The sequence below is a fragment of the Camponotus vicinus genome, unplaced genomic scaffold (genome assembly GCF_025532165.1).
Source record: "Camponotus vicinus isolate PSW18456_S1 unplaced genomic scaffold, iyCamVici1.0 SCAF_1, whole genome shotgun sequence".
Lineage (NCBI taxonomy): Eukaryota > Metazoa > Arthropoda > Insecta > Hymenoptera > Formicidae > Camponotus > Camponotus vicinus.
This window is the reverse complement of record NW_028141945.1, coordinates 33,612,796-33,627,383: the sequence shown is the minus strand read 5'-3', so window position 1 is coordinate 33,627,383 and position 14,588 is coordinate 33,612,796. Positions and strand designations below refer to the sequence as shown.

The window sequence follows — 14,588 nt, the reverse complement described above, 5'->3', positions numbered from 1 at the left end:
TTTTCATTATTTTAGCTTTTAAAGTAAAATCCTTGAGATATTTATTTATAATATTCTTTCACAGATTAAAATAAGAGATAATTTTATTCATTGAAACGATGCGTAGCAGAGTCATAACGAATGTTAATTTGTGAAATACAAATATATTTAAATAATAACATACTTATTTTACTCAAAAATTAGTGCACGCATATAAAAAATAATTATATAAAAAAATTTTTTAAATGTTATTTTGAAACATTTTTTTAGATATAAAATTTATAATAATACATGTATATTTTTAAATTTTATAAAATTTTTAAAAATATATTTTGTAAAATTTTAAAAAATTAAATTTTGAATATAATTCAAATATAATCTAAATAATTACACATTTCCAATATATTTGATAATAAATAAATAATATAAATATTTTATATAATTTTTACTTTTCTGAAATATTTTATATAGCTGGCGCGGTATTTTTCAAGTATCTTATAAATAAATATATTTAATAAATAAATAAGTATATATATTTTAAATATTTTATCATAAATAAATATATTTTATATGCGTTGCATGCGGAATATTTTATATATTCTTCGCGGAAATAAGTAATTAATTTCACAAATAACAGATAAAGAATAAATAAAAAGATAATAAATTACTCACTCGATCGTCATCTCCGTTGCTCCACCTCCCCGGTCTCCTCGTCCCTCTTGTACTGCCGTTGTCACTTGTCAGTCCCTCATGGCACACTCACTCGCGAAAACGCAGTTCATGTGATCGAGCGTTCTAATCAAAATACTACGATCGCACGGTATCCGCGATATTGATTACGCACAACGCACACTTTATCACATTGCGACGGAAAAATAACACGAAAGAAATACTCGTACGAAACTACGATCCGCTCGACACGCTCGCGGTTTTTTGACTGCAACGAACATAATGAACAAACTCCGAATGACGTAACGAATCGGTGGGAAGACCAGGTAACTTCACACAAGTATCATTCGCCGCGACGATACTAATCGATTTAATGTTTACGCATTTCCTCGCATAAATAATAGATAGAATACACTCGCGTTTCAGAGACTGATTAGTACCTCACATTGTATATGTTACCTAACCTAATCTAGTAATTTGAGTAACTATACGAGTTAAGGTTAACGATAAATTCATGTAATAATATTTTCGAAAATATGAGAGTATTGTTTTACCGACTACTTGCATAGATTTCGATTTACATGGATCTGAACAAATCACTAATATGAATCATCATAAACTACATTGTGCGTAATTGATAAATATTCTTGGTTATGTAAACATGTCGTTTATCTGTTACCTGATCTGGACTCGATTCGTTTCGTACTCGCGTATCTTCTAATAGCGACGAGCAAATGTTATCAGCAATTAATAATCGTTCAGATAATTATATATTACTAGATAAATGTAGAGAATAATAGCGTAGTTACCCTCGTGTACTTCCCGCGGCCGCGTCGCGACGAGTAATGACGCGTCTCGCAGCGTCTTCGCGCTCAAGGCTAGCCGCGTGAAGGTCGCTGTAGTACGTAAACAAAGCGCGCTACGCGTCTCAAATATAAACGCGCTAAATATTATGTCGTTGCCACGAAATATTTAATACGTTATAAAGTAGATTAATACGGATCTTTTTCTTATTGAAATTAATCCGGCGCTTTATGTATTACTACGCGCATTCTCTTAATAATGTACGAATTACATTTAAATTAGTTCAAAGTTCATAACACAATGGAACATATTTGCATATATCCACAGGCATCATTAAAAAAACAATTGTCATTAATATCATTAATGGAATGACAATTTATAATGACGTATTGATTTCATGAATATATAGATTTCATGTAATTTGTATCATATAATGATTTCTATTCATTCAGACATATAATCGAAAATAACTATTTTGATATTCGACTGAATTAATTTCACGAGAAAAATACGAATTCATGCTATTGCACGAATACACAGTATAATAATTTAAAATAAATATAAAGATTAATTCTTGAACTTTACGCGTATATTTATTATTATTATTAAATAGCTATTAATTATTTGTATTATTTTAATTTAATGTATAATTATAAATAGTGTATGTAAAATGCGTGTTATTTGATTCGCGGAATCACACACACACACACACACATTTTGTTCTGTATACACTGTCTATATATAATATTCTGGTGTCTGTCCTGTTGATCGAAAAAGTCCAGAAGAAAATGTGTAATTAATAATCATTTAAATAATTGTGTATTATTAAATAAATGTAAAATGTAAAGAATGATAACGTGTTCATCGTCTTATAGTATCTCTCGTGATCTCGAAAACTAATGCGTCTATATAATTTTTCTCAAGATTTGCGCGAAGGTTATTGTATGTATGTAAACAAAATAGAGTATGTAAAGCCATACAGTTTTTATGTATCTATGTGAGACACTGAGATTTTCAAGTTTTCTATCTCTATACTATTATTATAGTTCTCCTATAACCTAATTATAATTGTTCTAAAAAGTTCTAATTATCAGCAACAGTAATTAATTTTCTAATGAATTTACTTTACTCGTTTAAAGGCATAGCCGCGTTTATAATGTATTTATATGAAACGCTGGTCGATTTTCTGTCTATTCTACTAAATTTTCCTATAGCTTTGATCATAATCTTGCATTTCCTAAAGAGTTTTCTAATTATTAGTAACAATAATTAATTTATTTCATGAATTTACCTCACCCAGTTAAAGGTATATCGTCTCTTCTCTGTCTCGAATATAATATAATAGAAAAGATAATAATGGAATATAACATAATGAAGCACGAACGCGTCGAAATATGTAATAATTATTTTGTGTGTTGCCCCTACGAAATATTTAATGCATTATAAAATAAATTCGAAACTTTTTCTTATTTAAATCACTTAATTCGATGGTTCATTACATTCTTAATTTGAAAATGATGGACAAATGACAATCGATTAATAAAATTAAATTAATGGATAATTAAAAAAGAAATGCAATAAATCCATCTGAAAATGTACAATTAAATTTAATATTATATGCATTTTAAACGTATATATTACCTAAAATACATGTATTTTTAATAAACGATCGATACTACATTATATCTTTTCATTATTTGAATTATTTAATTTGGCTGCTGATATTATTGTACGTTCTCGATTTAAAAATGACAAGCAAATTATGTTATATTTAAATTGTCGAAAAATTCAGGATACGATGCGAAATACATTGTAATACAAGCATTAAAAAATAATTATTACTTTAAATATCGTAATAAAATAATAATATATAATAATATATAATTCTTATTCTCTATTAATTTAATTCCTATTGTATATAATTAAATAATTGTTTTTTAAAATACCTATTTTATTACAAATAGTTGCGTTAATTAATTGCGCTCTAATAATCATTAATTATTCATAGAAAATAACGTTCGATATCTTCTAATACTTCGCGATCGCGTTTTGAGAGATAATACAACGACATACATGGATGAAATTGGCGCTGTTAACTAGTTAGCCTTCGCAGAAAATTAATATATATTATTATTTTTTTTCCATTTATGATTATATATTTCGAAAATTAATTTTACATTGTTTGATTTTAATAAATCAAGAATTGTAGTTATTTTAAATCGAGTACATGATTAAAATGCAGCAATAAATACATGTATATATATATATATAAAAAATTATTTTTGTTGATTGCAGTTATTTGAAACATTCTTCACTTGGGAAAAACGTCTTTCTCAGTATTTTCAAACAATTGATCTTATAATTAGAATATTTTAATTAATTAATTAATTAAAAATTGATGCCATTTTTAATTAATATTAATATTAATAAATCTTTGTAAATTTTAACTATCAAAAAAATCTGTCTGCAAGTGTATATTGATTTAAGCAAAAATGTGAAGCATTATATTATATTTTACATCGGAGAAAATTATAAAAAATATTTTAAATTAAAATTAATCAATTTTTCATAAATACGTTTTCGTTAGTATTCACGAAACAATTCTTGTTTGCTATGTTGCAGGCTCGAATCAGCGACGAGATCATTAAAAATCAGTGCTCCTCAGCAAGTTGTGATCGAGTCCTGGGCAAGCGAGATTTCGGCGTCCTGTCTAACAGATTTGAAGCTGCAGAGCATTCATGGAGCCATTCGACTCGACGCCAAGTCCGTCTATATGAAGGGCTTGAAGACAGCGATGCCAGTGCAAGGACACTCGTCCAGAGAACAGCAACAGCAACAGCAGCAACAGCACTCCAGTAGATCTTCATCCACTCATCAGAGGGAGACGACCATCTATCAGCTGTGTGCCTGTGCAAGTGGCAAGCTCTTCCTCGCCAGGCCGGAGGGTACTTGTCAAGCCGACAAGTCGATTTGCTAATACGAAACGATTCGACAGTTCTGAATACGAAAGGATACTTTGTTACAAATCGCGATAAACTATGTGACTCGGTGATCTTGGCGACAGAAAACGTGAAAGAAAAAGAAAGACGCACTGTCGATCGGCCAATTGGCATGATCGGGGACGAGGCCTTTATTGGAACACTGCAAACGATATCAAACGAATTTACCACGCGTCAAATGGACGGAAATATCGAGTGCGATGTATTAGGAATCATGATGAGAGAGAAAGAGAGAGAGAGAATACGTTAAATGCGGATAGTCGGAGCTAATTAATTATTCCCAGCATGCGCTATTTTTCGATGAATGCGGCGTATGCCCAATACGCCTTTAAGTGCCGGGCGCTTTTTGGGAATTTCCAGTTTATTTAGGGCCTAATCTGGACGCTGACGAGTGTCACCTCTCAAATACATGTCAATTAACTAAAATTTTATTACGTTATTCTCGCCTTTTTTTTATTTTACAATTTAACATCAGTTATAACATATAACACTAGATTTACGGGACCAGATTTATGAGCAAAATTACAGAAATCATTACTATCATTTCCTAGCAATTTTTGCTAACTATTGTTAATGAAATGATACGAATATATATTCAACATTAATAAACATCAGCAAAAATTGCTAGAAAATAGTAGTAGTTTCTGCAATTTTGCTTGAAATCCAAAAACCGTCAAATTGACGGGTCCCGTAAATCTACTGTTAATTGAGTTACCGTATAAAAATACAATCAGGCGTTGATGCGATTTTAATCCAGCGATTAAGGCATATGTTAATCATCTTCAATCGTGGGCGTTTCACGGCGCCAATCTTCGTCGGCGAAACATCCAGCCGATTTAGCGGCGAAGCGCGCGAACAAGCGCGTCAGGTGTTTTCTCTGCAATTCGGAAGAGAGAAACATGCCCCGTCGTGCGGATACAAAAGAAATTCTCGCGAGATCTTGACCGCCAACCGGAAAAATTCTCTCGAATTCGCGGACATTTGAAAAATTCCCTCTGAAGAATATCTTCAAGCGGCACATTCACCGAGTTCTTTCCTTTAACTTTTTCTCGCGCCAGCGTCAGCGTCGGTCAATGCGACATGCCTTCTAAAGTTCTTGTGTTGCGAAATATTCGCATATTTCTTCGCGGCGTGCTTGCTTGTTTGGCGCTCTAGATTCGGCTCGAACTTGTATATTTCTCCCGGCAGGGCGTCGCTCGTCTGGAAGCCCTTGAATTGTCCATCGAGGATCCGTTGGCCGGAAGAATTCCGTGAATAGATCCTATATTAACTATGTGTACGTAGCACTGTGTCACCGACACCACTCTGCGATGCGCATCTCGTACCGGACTCTCATCTCACTTTTGGCGACTGAAAGGTTTATATTTGACAAGTAAAGAGAGAAAGAATTAAAATTTCTTTACGCGCGCAGTCTTGAAAAATACAAAAGATATGAAAAAGACATGAAAAAAGCAGACGATCTTGTGCGTCATTAAATGTAACACTAAATGATGTTAAACGGGCGCTATTAAAGATGCGAAAATTAAAGATGGGAATTCGGAACGTCGTGCGTCGAAGCGAAACGCGCGATCGCTGTTAGACGGCGCCCGGTAAATCGACGATCCCTCGATCTCCCTTTTGTTCCCATCTCTTCGTAGCACCTTTGTCAGTCTTTTTCGTTCGATACTTTATACCCTGTGTACCGAGTATACGTCTCGCGCAGCGAAACCACTTGTAGGCAAATCGTTCGTAGCAACTCTCCCTCCCACTACGAGTTTCCGCTCTCGCTCAGCGCTGGGTGTCACGCGGGACCCTTTCAGGGAGATTATTCCTCGCGAAATCGCTTACTTCTAACGCGATGTCTGTTTAACCCGTGCTCCAATATAAAGTAGAACCGTTGTTGTAAGTAGGGCGACGGCTGCATCGGGCTGCGCGTGCCGCCGGAAAAAGCGAGAGAAAGTTAGAAAGAGAAAGAGAAAAAGAGTGTGAGTGAGTGAGAGAATGAGACGGTAGTTTCACGCAACCGGATCGAATCGCGATCCAGCTTGTACGCTGTACATCGGCCATGTCCATTTATTTATGTATGTGGCAATAAAGTCGTTATTGTTACTATTATTATTAATTGTTGTATCCAGTTATTGAACATTTTCAATTTATCATGTCACGCATACAAGTTACCTTTCACATAATTACATTGGACGACGTCATTATTTTATAAGCCATTAGTCAGTGATATCGTTGAATAAATAAAATTCCGTCGTCCAATGTGTTATTGGCCCCATTAACCTTACTATTCTTTCTTCATTCAGCTGGATGCGCCGCCTGTTCCCGAAGGGCGTAATTTTCAACGCGTTGCAGGTAGATTTGTTTTTTCATATCACGCAAATGGCGAATGTTATATGTATATATTCACCATATTCAATACATTCTACAGTTTTCACCAATTATAACGTGTAACTAATAACTGCCGTAAGGGCTTTGTTGCATTGAACAAAAGGCAAAAGTTTAGCGAGCGCAAAATTACAATTAAAAATTTACATTGGCTTTAACTGAAAAATACAAATGACTCTTTCGATCGTGTCTATTTATTTGTGAAAACGCGGATATTGAAATTCTCGAAGCCACGGCTCGCAAATTCACTTGCTCTCTATCAAAACACAGATGCCCTGACTTGGGAGCGACGGTGCAAAAGGAAAATAGAAATTTAAATTAGAGAATAATCTCAAAACTAGTTCGAACAGCTAGCTGCATAATATAGTATATGTCAAGCGGGCTGACAGGTAACAGAGGCAATCTCATCTAGCACCCCCTTAAACAGGTCTGACGGCAAGGTAATTTTCTTGGAATTCGGGATTAAAATTGCATTCAGCGACGGTGGGGAGGCGGATAAAGCTCACAGCCAAGTAGAGAGGAGAGTTCCGTCGACTGGGGGTTTAACCGATCTAACATGTCGTAGATTGGTGTGAATTAGCAGTGACAGAGAGAAAAAAATACTTGCCAGATGATAAAATATCGTGCTGATCTTCTTACGATGCATGAAGCAAAAGGGAGAAGCGAAGAGAGGAAGATCGGATGCGACGATATGATTGAGAAAGACATTTTCGGAAAATTATGATACATTTACGAACTATCTTTTTCCCTATTACTTTATTATTATATTAAACCACTCTATATTTTCGAACTGCGACATAGAAATTACTATAGCAAAATTTATAAATAAATAAATTTAATTAACATTATAAACATTAATTAATAAAAAATACACATTTCAATTTGAATTATAATATTTAATAAATAAATCTAACATGTATAACTTCAAAAAGAATATATAAAAATTACTTCTCCTAGGAGAAGCGAGAGGAGGAAACATAATTATTCAAGTATATCCACCGTATAGTCCAGAGGAGAGTTCCTGTTCATTCATTATACAGAAGATACCTGGGCAAAGTACTTATCTAAGTGACTGCCACCGCTGGTACTCGTACCTTGTACGTACTCGAGGAGCTTGAGCATGCACAACCATACGATATAGGTGGATGGTAACCGGCGGCGAATGGTGTTGGTGGCAGCAGTGTCCTGACTGCAGAATGGTTCCTGTAAACCGTGAAATTGTTGTGCGGGACACGGATCCAATAAAGCTTTAAATACGAATTAGCCATGCATAACACACGTACGTGTACACGCGCATTACACGCAATTACACTTCTTGTCGGTCGCAATAATCTTCCATTCCACTCTGACGATACTAAATGATGTAAAATGTATAATATTTGTAGCGAGCAATACGGTTTTTGACAACGCGTCATCCTTTGCGAAGAAAATCCAACTTACGCCATCATAATGGTTGCCACGTGCGCGGGTCAACCGCGTTAGTTAATGGCGTGATAAGATATGCCTTTAGATATCATGTATAGGTGGTTTTGAAAAGGCACTCATGTGCATATGAAGATCGATCGATTGTGATCCGTCAATTTCCGAGTGTCGAGTCTAAGCTTATTACGCATTTGTGTCTCAGTAATATACATCCGTGTCGGGTCAGACGTAGTAAACTCACAAGCGCGACTCCGTAGAAGGTATATATGTAATGTCGGCAGCCGTAAATCTAATGATTTACACCGACGGGAGAAAGACAAACGAACGGATTTACCTCGCGCAAGTACAAACTTATACGATGCGACTGAAGTAAACATTCATGAATCTTCGCGGGAATAACTCAATGGCGTTCGCATCGACAAGTTCAATCTCCGAGCGTGCCTTAATCCCTTTGCAAAATCGTTCGATCGAGTTACGTTCTTCGCCGATCTAATAATTAACTCCGTCTTCTAGCTCTTTATTTTTAAATTCATCTTCATCCAGTTACACATCCATTTTTACATCAATGATCGAAAGCGGATGGCTACTAACGAATACACAGTAAGCCGCGAATAATTTGATTTACAGTGAGAGTTTATTACGGGCAATTCTACGATTGCAACTGTGTTCTGTAACTGCGGCGAGTAGTGGTAGTGGCTCCGGTTGACATATTAATTTCTAGAGAGCTTAGTTTGATGCGATCAAAGGCTTTTTGCAGCTGGCATAGAAGATTTGCGCTGTTAATCCGTTTCGAGAGTTAATTCACCGATCGCGTAGATACACATCGCCAGAAAATCAATACTTTCTCTATCCCTCCCTTGGTTATTATTTATAAGCGCTTATTATCATTAATCTATATATGACGATTCAACAATGGGAAAGTCGTCGTTTTCGCTCTCATATAAACTCAATTTCGGAAGGGAAATGAATTTCTCGTCACAAATTGTGGTTTTTGACAGTGATAAGATGAAGAATGAACATGTCCCGAAGTAGGTTTGCCAAGACGTATGAAAGAGAGATTAATTTATTCATTTTTTGGCGATTTTGATGAAAAAAAAACTCTAATTTTATACAATCTATATTCTTAATGACCGAAAAATAAAAGATTGTGCTTTGAGTTTCTCTTATTCAGCAAACATTTACTTGCGCTCAAAAAACATTAGCTTAAAACACATTTTAAAATATTGATTTTTTTATCATTAATATTTATTTTGTTCAAACACTATGTAATGTTTTATAAATACTTTAATAATGTTATCTAATATATATTTTTTTAAATATTTTGTAAAAATTCTTTAAAAATATTGAATTCTAAATGTCTTATGAATATTCCAAAATTAATTTAATAGAGCAATACCAATTAAAGTACAATTATGATCTAGAAGATTATTATTATGATTTATCATAACATTTATTAATATCTTTACAACAACAGAGAAGCAGGTTAACACTCGCGACTAACGTTCTCAGAACACCTGGACTTTACACCCCCATCATCGTGTGTGAAAGAGGCGTGCGGAAAGTGGCAGGAAAGCGTACACGCGGCGGGGAGTAGACGAGGGAACGCCGTAATGGCGGCTAAATTCCTGCAACGGCCGGATGCAATTTAATGCCAGTCGTCGTGGCGCTATCATCGCCTCGCTGATGCAATATCTTTCGAGTTTCCGGCGTCTAGTTAGTGCGGAACGAGCTGTTGATAAATCTCTCCCACCTCCAGCATAGCCGTCCCTCCTCTCTACCTACTTGTCCTCCTCCTCCTCCTCCCCTCCTCATCTAACTCTCCGTCCTCGTCCCCGTTGCGCGGTATGTGAAGGCCATTTCTCCGAGGCGGAATTACATCCCCTAAATTGTAATTTTGTCGGGCACCGCTCTCCAGCAGCACTCGCATTATTTCCCCCTACTATGCTTGTACCTTCCTTTCGTTAAAGAGAGAAAGAGAGACAGATGGAGAGTGAGAGAGAGAGAGAGAGAGAGAGAGAGAGAGAGAGAGAGAGAGAGAGAGAGAGAGAAAGTTCTTCCTACTCCGTTTAGCCCCAAGTAGGGGCTAACTTGCCGACGTCGTCTTGAACGGCGTCGTATTCCTCGCGTGGCACGTGTCTGCGAGAGAGCATCGATTTCCGGTTACCGTTCACCAGAATTTGGGTTCCGCGAAGTCGTTGAAATGTGACCGCTGAGAAAATTAGATGCAAATTTCACTGCACGCCTCGTGATCGCTATAACGAGACGAATTGTAGGGAAAATTTTGACAGCGGTTTCATTCACACACACAATTACCCCGCCATATTATGATAAAAGTAAAAATATAATAAGAACGTATCGGAAGAATCGAATATAATATTTCGATAGCGCAAAATCGAGAGAAATATCATGCGAAACAAATTGGAGCGGACAAAAATAAAATTTCAGGATATTTTATCGCACCTCACAATTTTATTCAAACTAGAAGAATCGTCGATATATTTGTTCGGAAAAAGACTGCATATATGTAACAATATTCGGGATTATGGTGCCGACATTATGAAAATTTGCGAGTAAATGAAAATTTAAAGAGAGATTGATTGTAACATAATATCAATTATTTTCCATAAATAGCAACGGATTTTTAAAAGAGGGTCGAAGAAGCGAGACGTACGTCGAGATTGCGCGCGAAACTTTAGAAGGGTCGCAAGATTAAACTGATCTTTAAACATTAACGAGCGGAACTTTAACGACGTCGTTATGAAATTAATTATTAAAACCGCTCGATAATCGTCGAGTGCAGAAAGTAGCCTTTATCCCTTTTCAGCCAAACTGCCTTCAGAGGTTGCAGGACAAATTGCATCGAATTATCTTGAAAGTGTCTCTTTTCCTTCTCCCCATAGTCCGCCTGTTATAGCTTTACTATGAGCCATGTAATTAACATTAAACGAGCAAGGTAGGAGCTTTCACTTCCGAATTGCAGTTCTCTTCTGTTCATGTGTTTCTTTTAAAAACAGAGAATTTTGCGAAAAAACAATAGATAGAATTAAACGCTGCGTTTTTTTGTACAATTTTTTGCACGACGCAAATTTTAAATGTACAAGAAAAAATGTACACGTATACGCAGAATAAATTAAATAAATAAAAATAATACAATAAAAGCTATAATTTTAATTGTTACGTAATTATTAAAATCTTCGATTAATATTAATATGATAAAATTTGTAAGAGAAAATATGAAACTTTTATTAATTGGACATTGCATAAAGATAATTTCATTTTTATTTAGAAAAAAGGAAATTTTTTTAAACAATCCATACTCTCGAATGTCTTAAAATTTGATTTGACAGTTACAAATCTTATTATAAGATATTCAGAGTACATTATTGCAACATTAATCACCATTTGCAAAATTATTAAATTGAAATTATCGATCTTGAATTAATAAAACGCATCAGCTTTAAATCGATTAACGGGAATCTACATATTCTTAATCATTCAAGCGTATATTACAGAATTTCCCCTCTATGTGTATGTGTCTATGTTCACGAAGAAGATATTGAGAACAGTCAAAATGAGAGATATTACTTTCCATTAAAGAGTCATCTCCATTAGTAAAATTGAAGGATGATCGTCGTTTTTTACATTTTAGTAAATTTTAGATAATGAAAAAACGATGTTCATTCTTCATGCGTGCGATAATACGGTAGGAAATAAATTTAAAATTTTTAAGACACCTGTATTGTTCTCAATGCACTTGCACGATCAACGTATCTAGCAACGTTTTGTTGGCGAGAAATTAGCGGTGCGTTTGGTATTTTCATCGGCGCGGTTTTAAGCTCTCCGGGTAATTAACTAAATTAATTAGAACGGAAGAAGAGAAAGAGACGGATGTTTCGCAGGTTGACGGCGAAGACGCGGCCGGATGGGCTAGAAGAAGCGGCAAGTCGCGCCTTCGGTGATAAGTTTGCTGATAAAGTCTAAACTTCGCGCGAAGCGTGTACCATAGGATTATCAATCATGCCTTCTTGCTTTCTCATGTATATCGCTTCCTGACATTTGTATACAAGTCGTGGCATAAAAAGAACTCATGAATTGCCATCGATATAAAAAAAGATTTTATTCGCACGATATCTAAAATGCTAATTACTTATTTAAATATGTGCTTATTTTTTTACTTTTCTCTTTTATATGTATATCTTTTTATTCTCAAAATTCTAATAATCATTTGAGTCACTGTACTATTTATATTTTCCGACTTTATTTGTATATTATATTTGTACTCGAACATCGGGGATCGCATGCGATTCAAACACACATTTTAATCGAGAAATAAAAATTAATTATAGAACAACCATGTACTGTAGCAGCATTTGCTTATTGATTGCAGCGATCACTGGCACTTTTGCAGATTGAAAAATTTCTATTATATATCTGCATCGTATACGATAACTGATGGATTTGGATAATTCTTCTATCAGACGTCATGTCGAATCGTTAATTTTCCAACAAAAGATCAACAAATTGAAGGTACAAAAACCAAGGAGGAAATAATGACAAGTCTGTAAACATCAATACCATTATTAGCATTGTCGTTACGACAGGGGAACAAGCAACGAGAGCAAAGAGAGAAAGATAAAAAGAGAGAATAATAGAGAAAGAAACATTAATAGAAACGAAATTCGTTGTCATAGAAAAAAAAAGAGAAAAATAGTGATGGAAGTGCCGTTCGTTCTGTAATCGAGCACAATCAATCAAACGGAAGCAAATCACAGGAGGAGCAAGAAAAAGTGAACGACTTCCGAAAAGAGAGGAATCGCCTTGGAAGAAAAAGAGGAAGAGGAATACGTCACACCAGCCGGAAAATGTAGGGAGAAGAATAGAGGGAAAGAGAGCAGCTCTCTCTATGCGACGGAAGCGGCACAGGCGTCACAAATCAAAGACGCGGTGACAGTTAATTCATAACTCGCAATGACCGCCCCCGCCGTCTATGTCATTTCGTTCCCTCGCATTTCAATCTGAGCCCCCATCCCTCCCGCGGGAGTTGTGCGTGCAACATATGCACCTTGGGGGCGGACACCCCGCCGGCTCGCATTGTGTCGTGCACTTTTGTTTCTTGCCGTTTCCGTCGCTTTTCGCAGTTTTTCCGGCGGCGGTTTCAAACAGTTCGCGCGCGACGTGTCCCGGCGTATTACGGCGAAACGAATAATTCTCAAGGGATGCTAAATGCGGCATTCCTTTCCCTTTTTCAGCGATTATATATGTCACTGAATTATTAATAAAATAATTTGATGCAAGAAAATTAACAAGTTTATTTTTGTCCCTTTTTTTTAACAAGAATGTTACTAGTAATATTATATATCTAGTTTATATGTAGTGAAATGTATATTTAATTGATTGAAATTGTTGAAACTATTAAGGAAAACAAAATTTTCTGTTTTTACATTTGTTAGATGTTGAAGTAGAAATTTATTGCCGATCGATATCCTCTTATATAAACTGTCATCGATAATTTTAGAGTTCGCTCCCGCTTACGTAACTACGTTCAACTTATCCATTCCATCATCATGCCAGCCGCTCTTAAGACATTTACAAAGAATCTCAAAGTGTCACACGTACTTAATAATGGCAAGCAAATGAGAATTCCAATGTAGCTGCTCCATTCTATTCTTCGACTGCTCGCTTGACGACAGGAGAATCGGATTAATTATGATTCCAACAGGATTAGCTTTCATTAATTATACCGTTTCACCGTTATTCGATGTCGGGCAACAGTTTCACCTTTATCTCCATCGTCGATCTATTCAACAGCATATTCACTACTATCGCCCTGCTAGCCACCCTTCCAAACCGACTCACCGTCATGTTTCGTGCGACCGACGTACACTGAATGGGCGTTCATAGCTCATTTACATTAATACACGGGAAACACGAACCTGCGTTCGCGCGCGAGAAAGAAAATTATCCGACGGTCAAATGCAACAGTTGTAAAACGGAAGTTTCCGCGCGCGACGCGAATTGCCAAGTTAATTCTTCGCGCTTCGAGCCGCAGCGTCTTTTAAATTTTTTCCATCATAAGAAAGTTTTATTGCACACTCTAGCACACTCTTCTTGAAAATTTCCATCACCGTGAAGATTCATACAAAATGCATCTCCTTGATTTCAAAGCTATTCAGCCCGTTTGTAAAAAAAAAAAACTGCTCGAAGCAGGGGTTGAAATATTCTATTCCTATCGGAAGAGCAAAGAATTCGTCATATGCGGGAAAAGCTCGCAGATGGGAGCGACGAAATTAGCTCCCTCGATAGGGATATAACTTTGGAAAGCTCGACTAACGTTGCGTTTCCATG

At 35.8% G+C, this 14,588-nt stretch overlaps 1 protein-coding gene and 1 long non-coding RNA gene across 13 annotated transcripts in view; one reads left to right on the top strand and one right to left on the bottom strand.

Annotated features, from left to right (window-relative positions):
* LOC145962758 (uncharacterized) overlaps window positions 1-1,484 on the bottom strand; it is a 107,572-nt gene extending 106,088 nt beyond the window's left edge. For 8 of the 10 annotated variants that reach the window (XR_014435949.1, XR_014435945.1, XR_014435941.1 and 5 more), the window contains exon 1: window positions 652-1,478. This is a non-coding gene — a long non-coding RNA (uncharacterized LOC145962758). Of the gene's footprint in view, window positions 1-651 lie in introns of all 10 variants that reach the window. The other 2 variants (XR_014435947.1, XR_014435944.1) reach the window with 2 other exon arrangements.
* Scgdelta (sarcoglycan delta) overlaps window positions 1-6,552 on the top strand; it is a 294,591-nt gene extending 288,039 nt beyond the window's left edge. For all 3 annotated transcript variants that reach the window (XM_083084034.1, XM_083084042.1, XM_083084052.1), the window contains one exon: window positions 4,075-6,552. In XM_083084034.1, coding sequence (XP_082940160.1) covers window positions 4,075-4,429 — 355 coding nt within the window. In that variant the 3' untranslated portion in view covers window positions 4,430-6,552. The remainder of the gene's footprint in view (window positions 1-4,074) is intronic.
* Window positions 6,553-14,588: the final 8,036 nt, after the last annotated feature.